The sequence below is a fragment of the Mycteria americana genome, chromosome 9, assembly GCF_035582795.1.
Source record: "Mycteria americana isolate JAX WOST 10 ecotype Jacksonville Zoo and Gardens chromosome 9, USCA_MyAme_1.0, whole genome shotgun sequence".
Classification (NCBI taxonomy): Eukaryota; Metazoa; Chordata; class Aves; order Ciconiiformes; family Ciconiidae; genus Mycteria; species Mycteria americana.
This window is the reverse complement of record NC_134373.1, coordinates 8,982,988-8,998,543: the sequence shown is the minus strand read 5'-3', so window position 1 is coordinate 8,998,543 and position 15,556 is coordinate 8,982,988. Positions and strand designations below refer to the sequence as shown.

Sequence of the window (15,556 nt, the reverse complement as noted above, 5' to 3'; positions counted from 1 at the left end):
CCAAGTTACAAACCATTCCTGTCTCAACACTTAACCCTTCTTTAAGCTTCTTTCATGAGTCCACAAGAACAGTTCAGTAGTACACAACAGAATCACTTGCTCCAAAGGCAGCTGTAAGATTACTGCCCCAAAAAGACAGGGAAAGATTTGTATAATAAATGTTTAAAAGATAAAACACATACTCCATGTAAATGCCTAGGTCCCATTTTGAAGTAGCCCAATTCAGGAAAGCATGTTAGCAAATGCTTAAGTAAGAAGAGACTTAACATATATTTTGGTGACCTTTTTGAACAGAGATCATAAGAACTGGGATTAAAGATAGCATTAGTGAAACATCTGGACAAGAAGTGGTAGAAAACTGCTATTGTTAGTTACTGCACCTTTAACTAGTACCACATATATTAGTTGTCTCTGAAGATTCACACCCATTATTGTCTCTGGATGGATGATTTTATTTATTTGCGTATCTAATATTAACAAGAGTCATTCCAGTTCCAACTGTTGCATAATAACTTCTGTAAGAAAACACATTAAGGATTCTTCTACTCAAGTACCATATTTCTGGCAACTAATAATGCTGGCTGCTTGTGAAGAACCCCTGGTTTCCTCTCTTCGGTGCACTGCAGAACTTCGTCACTATTGCATTGAATAGAGTGGACTTACAAGACTTTAGTTGTCAGTATGTGTTTCCTTTAACTGCAGAAGTTATTGATGTTAACTAAATACAAGCATTTGCAGAGGCATATGGGGTTCACAGTATGTGAGACTTCATTTTTTACTTCAATGTCTTAATTCCAGTGACAGCTTGCTTTTCTGGCAAAAAAAGTTTCCATTTGTCTCTCTCTGCCCTTTCTTTGAATGCATCATAGGAATTTTTCTTCTTTAAGTGGAAATGGTGCACTTTCGGATGTTCACAATGTACATCTCGTTGAGGTTTACATGAGAATTAAGCTTCAATTAACGCCTACTTTTCATAAACTATTACCTTAAACAATTTTATAACTTCTTCATAGATTTATTTATAAAGGAGTTAAATCTTGATGACTGTTCTGGATTCAACTGCCTTCTAGACTTTGTAAAGCAATTTTATGGCAGTTCTGTATTCTAACATGGAGAAATGCCTTTCTAGTCTGAAAACTGCCTATACAGAAACCCTTTGCGAACATCAGCTGGATGACTGTTTTTGGATATGTCTGATGGAAGTATTTTGGTAAGCAATGCAGAACCCATACACCTCGGAGAGTATATGACATTCTCCTTTTCAAAAGTAACTTCTGTTTAGAACAGAACTACATTAATTAAAACAGAAAGCCGAAGAAAGATTTTCAAGCTGTTTAAGGATTTGTTATAAGCTTAGCTGGCCAATACTTAAAAGCAAACTTCTGTCTTACCTCCAAGTAATTTATCACTTTGAGAGGCCTACATTCATATACTTCCTTTGCATTTCCATTAACTACTGCATTCAGAATTTCTTTCAAATCAGAAATACCATAATATGGCAGGCAATTTGCCAACCCTTCTATTTCCAGATGACTTTCTGTAGCTGAAGCACCTGAAAATACAAAAATGAAACAGTAATTTATACACTGCTTTGATTTCTATTCTGGAGCAATTCAGAGAAAATTAAACTGATGTAAAATCACTTAGTAAATTAGTCTCACAAATTCAATACAATTAGGAAACTTCTTTTGCTCCTCCCTTGGAGTGAAAAGCATTTATTTGTCCAATGTTTCATTATGATGATGTGTGCCTATTCACACCACAAATACCTCAGCTTATTTTAATTCAAATCCTAGCTGGCACTGTTTAAATGCTTAAAACGTTTTGCAGCATTCCTAGTCTTGACCATAGCTTTAATTAAAGCTTCTATGGCTTTAATTAAACATACATGAAATTAAAGTAGAAGCTAGTAATAAAATAAAATTTAGTTTGAAAAAGATTAAAACAGAGTGTTGGCACTATTTTCTACGTAAGTGGTTTAAACATCTGTAGAGTTCAAATGTTATCATAACAAATTCAGCTTCTACTGAAATAAAAAGCAGTTTTTTCTCCTACCACAGAAGAGGGAGAACTCAAGCCCATATAATTAAAAGCTCTGTGACAGACTTCATACTGTCATTCATAGGATATCACTGCTGCAGCAGGTACCACTCTGAATAGGAATGATGAATAAAACATTTAAACAACCTTCCCAACAAAATATCTATTCAATCTTTGAGGTGTAGGACATTTCACTTCTCATTCACACTACTTGCAAAAAATTTGATGTTGCTACTGTACAGCTAACTTTTCTTCCACTCCCACTCAGAACCAAGTTCTCTAGGGGTCGGGCTCACATATGCTCGTGCAGTTCTTCAGAGCTCCTCCTCTCATTCATGTTTGGTGCGCAGAAATCTCAACCCAACCCACATGGCTACCTTCCCTTTTCCTCCTCTACAAGTCTAAGAAGTAAAGAGCTTCACAAGGAGAACATTGAAGAATACAATTCATAATGAAAAGAAATCCGCTCTTGTGTAATGGCCCCAGGTAGGATAAATTACATTCAGCCTGGGTCATGAATGGTTTTTGCAAAGTCAAAAAAGCTGGAGACAAATAGATTGCTACAAAGTGGATTAACTTAACCAACTGTGATAAGGGATCGTTCATGTTCGTAATCCAAACAATGTGAAAGATTTCAGAAGTGAGCAAAAATATATATGCAATATTAAGTCACCACAATGTACTTTCATTAGCTAGTAGAATGAGACTGTTATCCATGTCCAGGCACTGTTTATTTGACAGTCATTAAATAAGAGCACAGATGAACAGAAGGACTGTGCAGGTTGAAAATTTTTCTAAATATGGGTGTGTCACCAGGTAAATAATGCTGCTGGGCCTTTTTAAGCTTCATGGCAAGAGATACTTTGACCAGAGTGGGAATTTGATATAGGGAACAAGCCCCCCACCCCCACCCCCCAAAAAAAAAAAAAAAAAAATCACATAACCTCCTTCCAACTACATATTTAACACTGATTTAAATTTGAAACTTCATTTCCTTTTACACACAGCATTGTCTTCTCTTTTTCAAGCTGTCTTTCCCTAATCATGGCCAGCAAAAACAGACATATTTTTTATGTACTGCTGTAAGCCTGTGATCAGATTCAGCTTAAAGCAAAATGCTAAATTATCTGAAAGTTCACCTGTTATTAAAGGTGAGATAAGATGATGTACTATGCCAATATTTCCCCATGGGAAAGGCTGCCAGTAAGAGACAGGAGCAAAAGATAAAGTCTGTTTTTAATGTCCTTCAGCTCTTTTCTCTTCATATTTATCCCAATTTTGCTTTCATGAAAGATGAGATTCGAGTAGCTGTTCCAGACAATTTGATTATGCTGCTTTCTCTCTAAAATGAGAACTTAGTCTATTTGACAACCTTTCAATAATTACCTCTCTATATGCTACCAAAGATGGGACACAAAATTTTGTTAAGTTTCAAGTGTTAAGATTTTCAGTTTAAAAACTTCTATTTCCAGTGCTTCCTCTTAAAATTTCGTGACAGTGAGATTCTGGATTTGTAAAACCTTTCTTCCCGCCCCCCCCCCCCCATCCAGTAACCCAATCATATGTGCTTGCTAACGAAGACTGCTAACGCTTGATACTCTTCAGTTTTACCAATAGCAATTTTACTGTCTGCAAATTTTGACAGCCAGACTTGACTTCACCATACTGCTTATTAATTCGAAAGTCAAAGGGGGCTTTAAAGAGTCTAACATAAGAACAAACAATACAAATCCTGGCTAAGAGAAATTTTCTTCTTTGGTATTTCTGTTTGTGTGTCATTCTCCTTTTCTGCTTACATTCTCTAGACTGCAAAGTAGCCCATTGCATGCTGATTACCATATATTTATCTGCAAGTCTTTGCAGGAATTCCGATATTGGCAACATTTGATGATATAAGCAGATGTCCAAGCCTCCATGTACTTGTAAATTTTTGACAAAAATATACGTTAAGATTTTTGAGTATTCAAACAGCAGTCTTCAAGCAGTTTCCATGGTAGTTTCTATGAAATGCTTTGCAACTTCCAAGGAAAATATTTCCGTGAACAAATAAACTAGCTTTCAATTGACTAAAAACGTGGATTTCTCATTGCTACAAATTTCCCCTTTCTCCTTCCAAACAAAGCATTCACAATCATCTTTGGATAATTCCTTCTTGATGGCCAGGAAAAACTGTTCTCTTCCAGCTGCCACCTAGATTAGGTGACACTATAAGACTAGCTATCTTCCAGTCTATGGTCAAAATCAAACTGAAATTAAGTAGCAGCATGATTTTCCACTGGTCGGTTACAAGAGCTGAGGTAGCTTATATTACCAAGGAAGATGGGTTATTTACCTATTACTGCTCTTTGAGGTCTTGTAAGCACATGCTTTGTATATACATATGTTGGGTACACATATTCTATCAGGCAGACAATACTACCCTAAAAGCCTGCCTTGGAACATAGCCCAAGGCCCACCATTGTTAAAAAAATAGGTAAGACGCGTTCCTTGCTCTCAGTTCCTTTCCAGCCAAGAATTCACATCTCTCTCTAGGACTTTCACAAAAGCAAACAGACAGATGTGCAGTGAAGGTACGTATAACAAACACATCTTAAGAAGAACTGGACGGAAAGTAATCCATCTTACTTCTTGAAATGCCTCTCTGTATGTAGGGGTCATTGCAAGCTATACCCAGCAAACAAATGCCTGGCAGATCCCAGAATACTGAGTTAAGTAAAAGCAAACAGACTGCTCTCCCAAAGGTAGCATCACTTGAAGCCTCAGTAAGGCCAGAACATGAGGGGGCGGGAGGGCAGTGGAAGACAGACTGGAGTTCAGCGTCACAGCTTTGCAAATCACAACAACTGGCACGTTCCACAAAGAAACCATTGATTTTGCCTAACTGACATACTTACAGCAAGAAGCTTTTTCTGAGGTATTTCACAACATGTTTTTCACTGTCAGCTATCCAGAGAAAAATCTAGTTGAAAACTCCTTAGACTGCTGAGCAATCAATATAAAGAGAAACAAGGAGATGTTACAACAGATCTTAGTCTACCAAAACAAGAAGATAGGGCACGTCCAAGATCTAGGATACTTGGAACAACTTTGGCTGCAGTCATACAGAGACTTTGAACAATAGGGAGCAAAGGTAAATTACATTCCTGTCTTACAAGAGAGCATTCAAAGGACAGACTTATCCTCAAATGAAACAATAGGCAAGTAAGGCCTGAAACTCTCACACTCTTGTAAAAATAACTATCCAAAGGCTGCATTTGTGAAAAAGGAAAACATTGCCAGAAGTTTTCCCACCAAAATGACAGAACAAGAACAAAAATCCATGTGGAACTTGTTAGGAAGAAAAGGCCTAATTAGACCGTTCAAAAACCTGCTAGGAGTAGTCCATCTGGTGTCACATGGTACCATGGGGTTCAGAGTGAGGCATGTCCGTGCTATGCCTGTGAGAAAGACTCCTGGTAGGTTATTAGAGTAACTAAAGTTCACAACCACCCCACTAGCTAAAAGGTCTTGGCCATTAAAAAGTACAGTTGTATTTCTATGAATTCCAAGCACTGTGAGGGACTAAGATTCAATTTCCGAGTATTAATCCCAAGACCTGCCAAATTTAGTGCAAGACTAATGAATTATTTTTTTTTATCCTATGAGAGAAGTTGTCCCTTACAGATCAGTCATCCAAGTAAGGAAAAACCAATACTACATGTTTTTTTTTTTTTTTTCAAGTAAGAAACTATCAGAATCAAAATCTTTAGAAAAAGTTCTTCTGTGCCATAAGTTGCCAAAAGGTAGGAATTTAAACTGCGAAGAAGCATCTTTAACAAAGACCAGTTGAGATGCAAGCCCAGCGCAACAAGGGAATTGCCAAAGTCACCTTCCAAATTAAGGCAGCTGTTCAGATTTTCTTGTTATTAAATAAACAGTCAGTCCTGTAAAACACCCCCCACACCAAGAGGATATAAGGAATGAATCTATGGTCCTATATTCAAGTCATTATACTCACCTAGGAAACAGTCCTAGTGAGGTGCTCAATACCAAAGCAAGAGGTCTTGCATTCCAAATTAGTATCTGAGTATTATGAGTAGACTTAATATATGATAATGGGCAGCAATACTCAGGGTCCTTCTCTTCTCCTTTGGCAGAATATGTGTGGACATTTAAACAAATAATCAATGCAACCTACTAGACTGACAGTCCTCTTCAGAGATCACCATGGGTCAAGGAAAGCCTCTTCTTCTGCGGCCAAAAGTGCCAAACATCGAATTGGAGCAGCTAAGTTTCCTTTGTTCTTGTTTTAGAAGGTATCTTAGAGCTACCGATGGCATCACGGACTTACCCACATGGAGCAACAGAAAGGCTTGTTATTTTGCAAGAAGAAATTACCAGAAATGCCACTTTCACATTCAAATTCAAAGCTAAAGAAACGGAATCTTTGCTTGTGACATAAAAGAGAATGTCTCTGTCCGACAAAGGAAGTTTTCTACTACAGAAAATAAAACTCTTAACCCAGGATGAAAAAGGAAGCCATGCACTAGTGGCGATTAATACGAAATCAACCAGCAGTCAGAAAGAGACATCTAATATGGCCATGTCAGGGTTGAAGTCCCAAAGGAAAGTATAGACCTTCAAATACACTACAGTGGACCCTGACAGCAAGAAAGAGTTGATAGTTCAGTTGAGAAACAGCAAATACTAGGACTGATCCAATTCACCCAAAAAGTTGGGGAAAAAAAAAAAAAAAAAAAGAGATAAAGGTACATGCACAGAGAATGGGGTTCAGGTGTGCTCCTATGGATGCTGCTAAGGTGAAGCTCTCCAGCTACCATGGATTAAGTGCACACTGGCATTCTGGACACCTCTCCACAGGAAGCTGTAACTTGATCATCCACCATGCAAAGTGGCAACCCCTGTCCCAAAAAATTAACAATATATCCTGAAGAAACAAAACTTTACTGAGGCAACTTCTAGTTCAACAACACCTGAATGCTGCCCTTTCGGGCTGTGTCTGAGTTTCAAAAAACTGTAAAAATAGACACTGAATTCAGGCAGCGAACAAAAAAATGCTTCTATAAGGACAGTGAAGAATGTTTTATGAGACAAACTTGTCCTCTCAAAGTTGAGAAAACCTATAGAATACTCAGGTGTAAGTCACACAAATCACTCCTGGTCTGCAGGTCACTTTCTGTAAAGATTATACAACAAGATAAATTAAAGAACCTCAAACTGCGTAGTGAAATTCCCACAGAAGGACACGTAAGGAGTGCTAATAATTAATACCGTGTTTCTAAAAATCAGTTGTAATAAGTCTTTGTAGAAGATAGTAGTGTATTTGTAGAAGATAGAAGAAGATGTAGAAGATATTTCAGGGATGAGTTTAAGAAAAAAAGAAAAAGGAGGGACTGATGAGTATTAAGTAAAAATCTTTGGGTCATTTGGAAAAAAGGCTGGGAGAAATTCCATTTGTTTGCTGGTATTTCTACCTTCATCTGCAATGGTATGCTCTTTTAATAACAGAGGCTGTAACTGGTATAATGTCATCAGCAGAAGCTTATAAACATGACTGACAAGCCTCAGATGTTATTTACGTATCATTCAAGTAGTTAAAATATAAGACGGGGACAAAGAGCTGAATTAGATTGCCTTTCTTCATATGGGCTAGCCGTATGGTACTGATAAAGTCCACGACCATGGTTCATCGACCCGTATAGTGCATATAAAGCACTTTTACTTTCACTAACTGTAAACCAAATGAGAACAGTTTCCACACAAGATTTCATTTCCTGAATTTTACACACTTAGGAACACAGGATTGGAAGACGGTTACTACTTCCCGGTTACTGTGTCGAGTCCCCTGCTGTTATATTGTACAATTCTGCTCTTAAACTAATCCAGCTATCTTAAAACTAGTTTCCCATCTCCAGTACCACAAGATCAGTCAACAACTCTCCTCCGTTGTTGCCTAGAAACTGTCTTCAAATTTTCACATTTAATTTATTCACATCCAGTTTACATTAATTAGATTTTGAGCAAACTTACAATATCAGGAGGTGGGGGAAGAAAAACATATGTGAGCAAAAAGGCTAAGCAACAATCCCCTTCTCCCCTATTTGTCTAGAGACATATCATAGACCTCCTCAGCTTTTGATTCACTAGACTGAATAAACCTTTAAGAACTGCCTCTTACAATACGTGCTTTATTGCCCTAATAATTCAATCTAAGATTATTACCATGAACGCCTCTTCTACAAAGTTTTTGCTATTTATGTAGGGATTTAGCCAGTCAGAAAGAAGTTTCCTTGGTTTTGCTGTGCATGACTCAGTAAAGAAAACAGCTTAGGCTCTGCTCTTCCCAAGAGTCAGCCTCTGAGTGAAGGAGTTGTTCTACATCCCTTTTTTGTACCTACTCTCAAAAGATCCCATATGTTACAGTAGATCTGTCATCACTGTACATATGTGGGGATCTGTAACACATGAGGCTATAGCATTTCTAACAGCTCTTATAGTGAATCTTTTCTCTGAGCTGTCAGCTAGGTACTACCACCAAAGACGTTTGCTTTTCCTAGAATTCTGCTAGAGAAATCCTGATCTGCAGAACTGACCCTGGGTGGGTTGCCCCCAGGTTTCCAACAGCATCCCTATAAATCGTTCTTCAGAAAAATGTATAAACATTTGATCGCTCTTCCTAAGGTAAAAGGATCTTACATGAAACAGATTTATTTTGTGATCAACGTAGGGGCATTGAAAAGTAGGCTGTCTTAAAAAAAATTCAGATTGAACTCTATCAGAAGGTGCGATGGTGATCCTGTCACCCTCTCTTTACTGGCCCCTTTGGGCTCTGTGTTACAACTCTGATATGGAAGTAAGTCAATAACCAGATCCAGCTCCTTACTGGACCTCCTCAACCACTCAACAGCAGAGGAGTAGTCAGCCAAAGCACATACTCACAGAAGCTTCTGCAAGTATCACCTTGGAAGAAGCTGCCAGGACTAAGGAACTCTCATCAGTTTAATCTAAATTCTGTCAGAACGGCAATTAAGGATATCGACATCCAGCATTTTGAGAAAAGAAGAAACAATAAAACTCAGGAAAACGTGTATTTCAGAGCATTCTTTGAAATACTATTAAAGTTTTCTGTTCAGTTATCAGTTTCCATTACTCAATGTTCTATGTAGAAGACTACATTCTTTGCCAAGTAATAAAATCTCAATGTTAAGGAAAGCAGGATGTTAGTGCTTTAAATGATAAGGTGATGTAGAACAACATGATCTACATTAACAATTATTTAAATTGCTAAATCAGAAGAAACAAGCCCCAGTACGACTAAAAGATTTTAAAACCGTCATACCTTCTATCACTTTTATCTGGAATCCATTTGCTACAAGCCTTGGATCTGATAAATAACCTGATCCATTGAAACTCTGGTAATCCTTCTGCATTTTATAAAGAGCAGCCATATACTGAAATCCACCAATAAGACTGGAAAAAAAAAAAAATCCCCAAAGAGTTAAAAACCAAAATCCTTAATGTGAAAATTAAAACTGTGAGAAAAATACAGGGAAAAAAAAAGTAGTAAGTGATGAGGAGCGATCAAGATTTTTACAAGCATTCTGAAAAAGCAATTTGTTTAAAGAAACAAAATCGCAACTATTCACATATCTTAAAGAGTGACCAAGTTTAGGCGTATAATAATAATTACATCAGCCATTCCTTAATCCATGGGGGAAAGTTAGCTAGAGTGAAGTCGTTAAAGTGTGGAGCATTTAATTTTCCTCTGGGGGAAGAAATCTGTCTTCGCTGCATTACCAATGAAACTGGTCAAAATTCATATTTATTTCAACTGGAGTATGGCTTGGCCTGCTTGTTACTATAAGGTAAAAGTACACAAAACATAAGAATCTGTTCTTACAGATGAACGAATGTACAAATAATCACAGAATTAGCAAACAGGGCCTTACCAGACTTTACTGTCAATAATTATCAAATGATACTTGAAATAACATACAAATTTTTGCTCAATTGTACTATACCTGTCTGTTAACACAATTGGCTTGTCCAGTTTCTCTACTGGAAGCTTATGATTCATCAGTAATCTTTTACGTAGCAGGGCTTCTTCCAATCTATATGGATTCAGCAACATTAGCTTTTTTTCAGTAGCAAATATCCAGACATCAGGAAAACTCTGACGACGGATCAGGAAAAGCTCGTGTTCATCTGAATAATTTTTCTCATGTCTCTGAAGCTGATGTCTACAGGAACTCAGAGAAAAAGGTACTGTCACAATTTTCATAGGCTGTTCAGGTTTCCGCTTCTTTTCAGTTTGAGCATGAAATATCTCGTCAAGCTTCTGCTGGTCAGATGGGGAAGTCTTCAGCTTGGGTTTCTGTTTTTCTGCCTCCTTTGTTGGTCGGTGCACTGTCTGTCCCATAGCTTTCTTGACCTCTCTGTTGTACCGTTCCAGGTCTTTAGCAGCTTTTATTTCATAACTTAAAAGAGAAAACAAACCAGTAGCATAATCAGATAAGAAACCCCAAACCCCAACTCCCAATATACTAAAACAAAAGGCAAGGTAACCATTTCAACAGACAAGAACAACTCCCATGGTTCATTCAAGTAGCCACATCACTATGCTTTCCACTATGATGGAGATGGAAGGACATTGGGGACTGTGCCCATATGACATTACCCTTTGAAGATGCTGAGTTAGAAATTTTCCTGCATCATGACAGCCAGCAAAACCTGAATTACTGAAGGGGGAGGCATAGACTGCACCATACAAAGAGCTACAGCAAGTTGCTTTTGACCTCAGTCGCAAAGACTGTGTTTAACCCTAATTCACAATCAGATACACAATTTTGGAAGGAGTTTTGTCACAAGCACATCCAGTCCAATTCACAAAGTCACTTAAGCTTCTAGAGCTCTACAGACTTCAAGGGGAGTCCATGCGGTTAGGTAAGAGTTTGGAGCCTAAATAACTTCATAAGCCTGAGGCTTTACTTAATATTAAGAAGTACATTTCATTTCAAATGGCCTAAAATTAGCCACATAAATAAAAAGCGTGAGAATACAGAATAGATATGATTATCACAGAATTCTGTAACTAATAAACTTACAGATTTTTCAAAAAGTACTCAATAATGAACTACTCCTAAATGCTGTCTAAATGGTTAAAACATTACTACATACTAAATCTCCACAACCTGAACGGATTCTTCATGAGTTTACAAATGTCAGGAAGATAGCTAAACTTTTATAGATGCCACATTTATACTTGCCTACTGCATACAAATCTTACTTTTTTGAAGGCCAAAGGAGTGATTTGCTGAACTCCCTCTTTTTGCCCTTATTTGATATTCTGAATTCTAGCAGGTAATTCAAACTGGCTGAATCTTCAATAAAAAAAGGTAGTACTATCATATGTAAGTATTGGAAATAAGTATTTTAGCTGGTCATATTTATTTATTGCTACTTGCTGGAACAGTTTGATTCAATTATGTGTATGCATGCTGGAAAATTAAGGTCAACAAAAGGGTCACCATTTGCAATTAATTATGATGTGCTAGCATTCACATATGGTACCAATATTTAGTTAACTAAAAAAGTCAGCTTAAATAGTTTCTTGCAATAAATCATGTCCTAGAAAATACGGAGTAAATGTTAAGATAAAAAACATCTGCTCCTTTTAAAATGAATGGATGGAATCACTTGAACAGAATTTTTTTTATCCCAAATACATTTATAGCTTTGACCAGATCAATAAATACTTTGTTTTGAATAGACCCAATTGTAATGCAGGAGAATATTTAACTATAAGAGAACTGAGCTTTCAGTGATACACTGATAATCCAAACCAAAAGCACCTCCAAAGAAAGTCCAACTTGCCTGTCATTTTAGGGTACCATCAGAAAAATTCTAGCCTTACAAGCTTTGATTGTGAGGGTTTTGCAAATTCATATACATGACTATCAGTGATTTGCTCAGAATCAAAGAAAACAGCAGGTTTACAAACTACGAAGGAACACCTTTGCCTTTCCAAAAATCCTTCCACAGAGGCAAGTATAATCAACAAGTGCTACAAGAACAGTTTCTTCTCTGCTTTGTGAATTAAGACTGTAGATTTAGGATCCTTTCCTGAAGCTCCAAAACTTAAAGCCAAGGAAATTTGCAAAACTGGGTGTAAGGAGGGAAGTGGAAGACTAGAATGAAATCTAGTTTCAAAGGCAGCTTTGGTTTAACTAGAAAAATGGATCCATTATTTATTATTTTCCCCTTGCACCTGAAACCCAAATGAAATATTTAGCATATAACAAAGACCTTTTAATATAAGGTCTCTCAGACATAAAGAGCCATCCCATTCTGAATCTAATATGCCTCAGCGTCAGCTTCTTCACATAATGAAACCAAATCAACTCAAACTATTACCATGAGTAAGTATTGCACTCTACTTCTGTGTTTCCTTCCTTTGTGAAGAGGAAAATAAAAAAGGTGACTAGCACCATTTCAGGTGACTAGCACCATTTCCTAGGAGTGGACAATATGGACCTACTATTATCAAGCATTGGAACAGGCTGCCCAGGGAAGTGGTTGAGTCATCATCCCACGAGGTATTTAAAAGACGTGTAGATGTGGCACTTAGGGACATGGCTTAGCGGTGGGCTTGGCAGTGTTAGGTTTATGGTTGGACTCAATGATCTTAAAGGTCTTTTCCAACCTAAATGATTCTATGATTCTATTATGACTGAACAGATGCTGGGGACAAGCAACAGTATGGAAGGATTGATACCAACTATTAGTAACATTGATACCAACTATTAGTAACATTAATATACTGCCAGCTTAATATCTGGCAGTATATGAATGGAGCTGGCTAGAGATACGATGGATGGCCAATGACCAGATGGTACCACCAAATGACCTCCACCCAAAGGAAAGAGAACATGTTAACTAAAAGGTTAAAATACAGTAAAAAAGAATTTTTCTGGAATTACTAAGCAAGCATATTTACCCCAATGTGAAAGAGTTGCAAATAATGCGTGCATACACACACACACACAAGCCATGAGATGCACGGAAAGCTATCAGGCAATAAAAAGCTACCACTCACGAGCTAGTTACTACTAGCCACTAATGACTGTCTATGCGCACGCCCTCACCTGTCAACAGACAGCAAAGGCTACGCTACCTGAAATAATGTTTCTCCCAAGGTACAAATATACGCATGAAGAATTACTGTAGAGTGCTGATAAGGTAATTTGTTAACCCCATGATAATGTGTGTGTAGCTCTGAACCTTTCCTACACGTTCAGGATCACTTCTGCTGCCACTGTCATGGCACTTGGAGGGATTTCTCCCACTCCTACCTGAGCCTGATATGCAAGAAATATTAAGGCCAGAAACACACGCAAGCTCTATTAAGTAAGAGCAGAGCGAGTGCAAGAAATTAAATCCTGGCTTTGCAAAGCAGGGGGATATGCGATGCTGCCAACATGGACATGCATGGAAGCTTTCCTCTTCTATTATAACCTAAAGACCATAACATTTTACATTCCGGTTGAGTAATAAATGCTGGCTTGTTTTGAAAAGGCTATCCTATGTCACTATGAGACATCTGTTGGTTGTATTGCTCCCAAAAGGGATTTAAACTCATTTAGACCTGCTAGAGGAGCCACAGAGAGAAACAGAGACGCTGAAGCCAAGCACACCCATTGTATCATAAACGTGTGACTTTATCACAGAAGGATGGAGGACTAGAGCCCAGGAAAAGTGGTGTCTTGCCAGCAAGGTTGCCTGAAGTTGGAGGTATAGTGTGCTCAGTAGAACTGTGGCACTTTGGCTGCCCTGTTGTATATACATTTGTTGTTACCTCTAGGTGGCCCAATTTATCCAGAGTATCTGGTAGGCAAGACTTATGTTCTCTGCCAGACGTACAACAGTTCTTCTGGATTGTTGCCTTGGAGGAAAAGATGTCTGCGTACCTCTTCCTATTTGTTATTTTCTGTGGCAATTTTAAAAGACTAAAAGCAGAAAAGAGGTACACCAAAGCCGAAATGTATGGATATAACTAGTGATAAATTTTTCATTCACTTCAACACCCACTGGACCATACTGCATTCATTCCTACATATAAGGAAAACTTCATTACCAGAGAGGTCTCCTTCCTGAACTAATACAAAGTTAATCTGTAGGCACACTTTTAAACATAACAGTTGTACCAGGAAAGCAACCATGAAATCTCAAAAGCTAAAGCAGAGCAAATTAAAATTTTCTGAAACAGCTGGCAGAACCTTTTGTTTCATTTCATTAAAAGCTTGAATATAATTGGAGTAGATTTCTACTATTACATTAATATTTCTGCTAATGCAGAGATGGACAAAACACTTTCTCACATGTATGCTTTTGTGATCATGGTATGTTGCTTGCTTAGTGAGCTTTGAATTCGGTAAATCAGAAGCTAGATAAAGTTTTACTTAACTCTGATATAGCTGGTATTCAGAACTATGCAGATGTTTTCAAACAAAATCAAGGAAAAAACAGATATATTAACAGTAATTCAATAAGGTATAGCTCCTCTTTCTTACTATTCTAACCAAATCTCTCACTAGTGTTAAAATTACACTGTTTTGGCTACTATAATTTCCTTTTCAGTGGTCTGTCTTAAGTCCCTCTGCATGCTTCCATAACATGAAGAAAACACATTTTCACAACACTTCGAATAAGTTTGTTCTTCAGAACCAAAATTTCGTTTCCTAAACTTTCTACTACAAATCACAATACACATTCAAATCATTACATGTAAAACTACTGAAGAACTACTTCTATTTTCCTCATCTGTGTGACGCCCTACAGTGTTTTACATTTTATAAAAGTACGAACAAAATGTGGAAGGTTCGATGCTTTTTTCTTTTTTTAAACTGTCTTAGAATGTCTCAAAATCTGTTCTATTATAGTAAAAGATGAATTAGAATAAGTTCCACATGAAGGACAACATATACATAATATTTTAACTAATCCAATCCCTGCTGCAGATCAGGCTAAAACATGTCCCTTACTTGCAGGTGGATTTCAAAAACTCAGTGACAATTTGTTTTAGAAATATATGGAATTTAGCTATTCAAATTGTAATCTAAAAAGAGATTTGGTTTTGATTGAAACAGATTAAAATTCAAACTGTACTATACTCGCTGAACCAGCACTGGAATAGCTGTTTAGGGAAAAAGAAATTCCTACTGTCATTTGGTTGGGTTTTATAAATATAATTCTGAGGTAGCCTGGGTTGGGATACATACTAAATATAGAGGAAAGGAGTTTACCAAATGTTTGAGTACTAAATATCCTGAAAAAGAATTCTTGGTTTGTAGTGCTAAAAAAGAACTGTTGGTCGGAAAAAGCTTTGGAGGAACTATACAGTGCCTCATCTGTCACCATGCTCGTTTTCACTGACAGTGCATCGGGAGCGACAATATACAGGCAGCCATTAGAAAACAGAAGTTTGTAGGATTCAAACAGTACATTTTCTTGCCTGTCA

At 37.4% G+C, this 15,556-nt stretch overlaps 1 protein-coding gene across 6 annotated transcripts in view; it reads right to left on the bottom strand.

Annotated features, from left to right (window-relative positions):
- PMS1 (PMS1 homolog 1, mismatch repair system component) overlaps nucleotides 1-15,556 on the bottom strand; it is a 50,617-nt gene that overhangs the window by 1,709 nt on the left and 33,352 nt on the right. For 4 of the 6 annotated variants that reach the window (XM_075511839.1, XM_075511840.1, XM_075511838.1 and 1 more), the window contains 3 exons: nucleotides 10,062-10,517; nucleotides 9,380-9,510; nucleotides 1,392-1,552 (listed from right to left, as the gene is read on the bottom strand). In XM_075511839.1, the coding sequence (XP_075367954.1) occupies nucleotides 1,392-1,552; nucleotides 9,380-9,510; nucleotides 10,062-10,517 (748 nt within the window). Of the gene's footprint in view, nucleotides 1-1,391; nucleotides 1,553-6,670; nucleotides 6,942-9,379; nucleotides 9,511-10,061; nucleotides 10,518-15,556 lie in introns of those variants that run through there. The other 2 variants (XM_075511843.1, XM_075511841.1) reach the window with 2 other exon arrangements.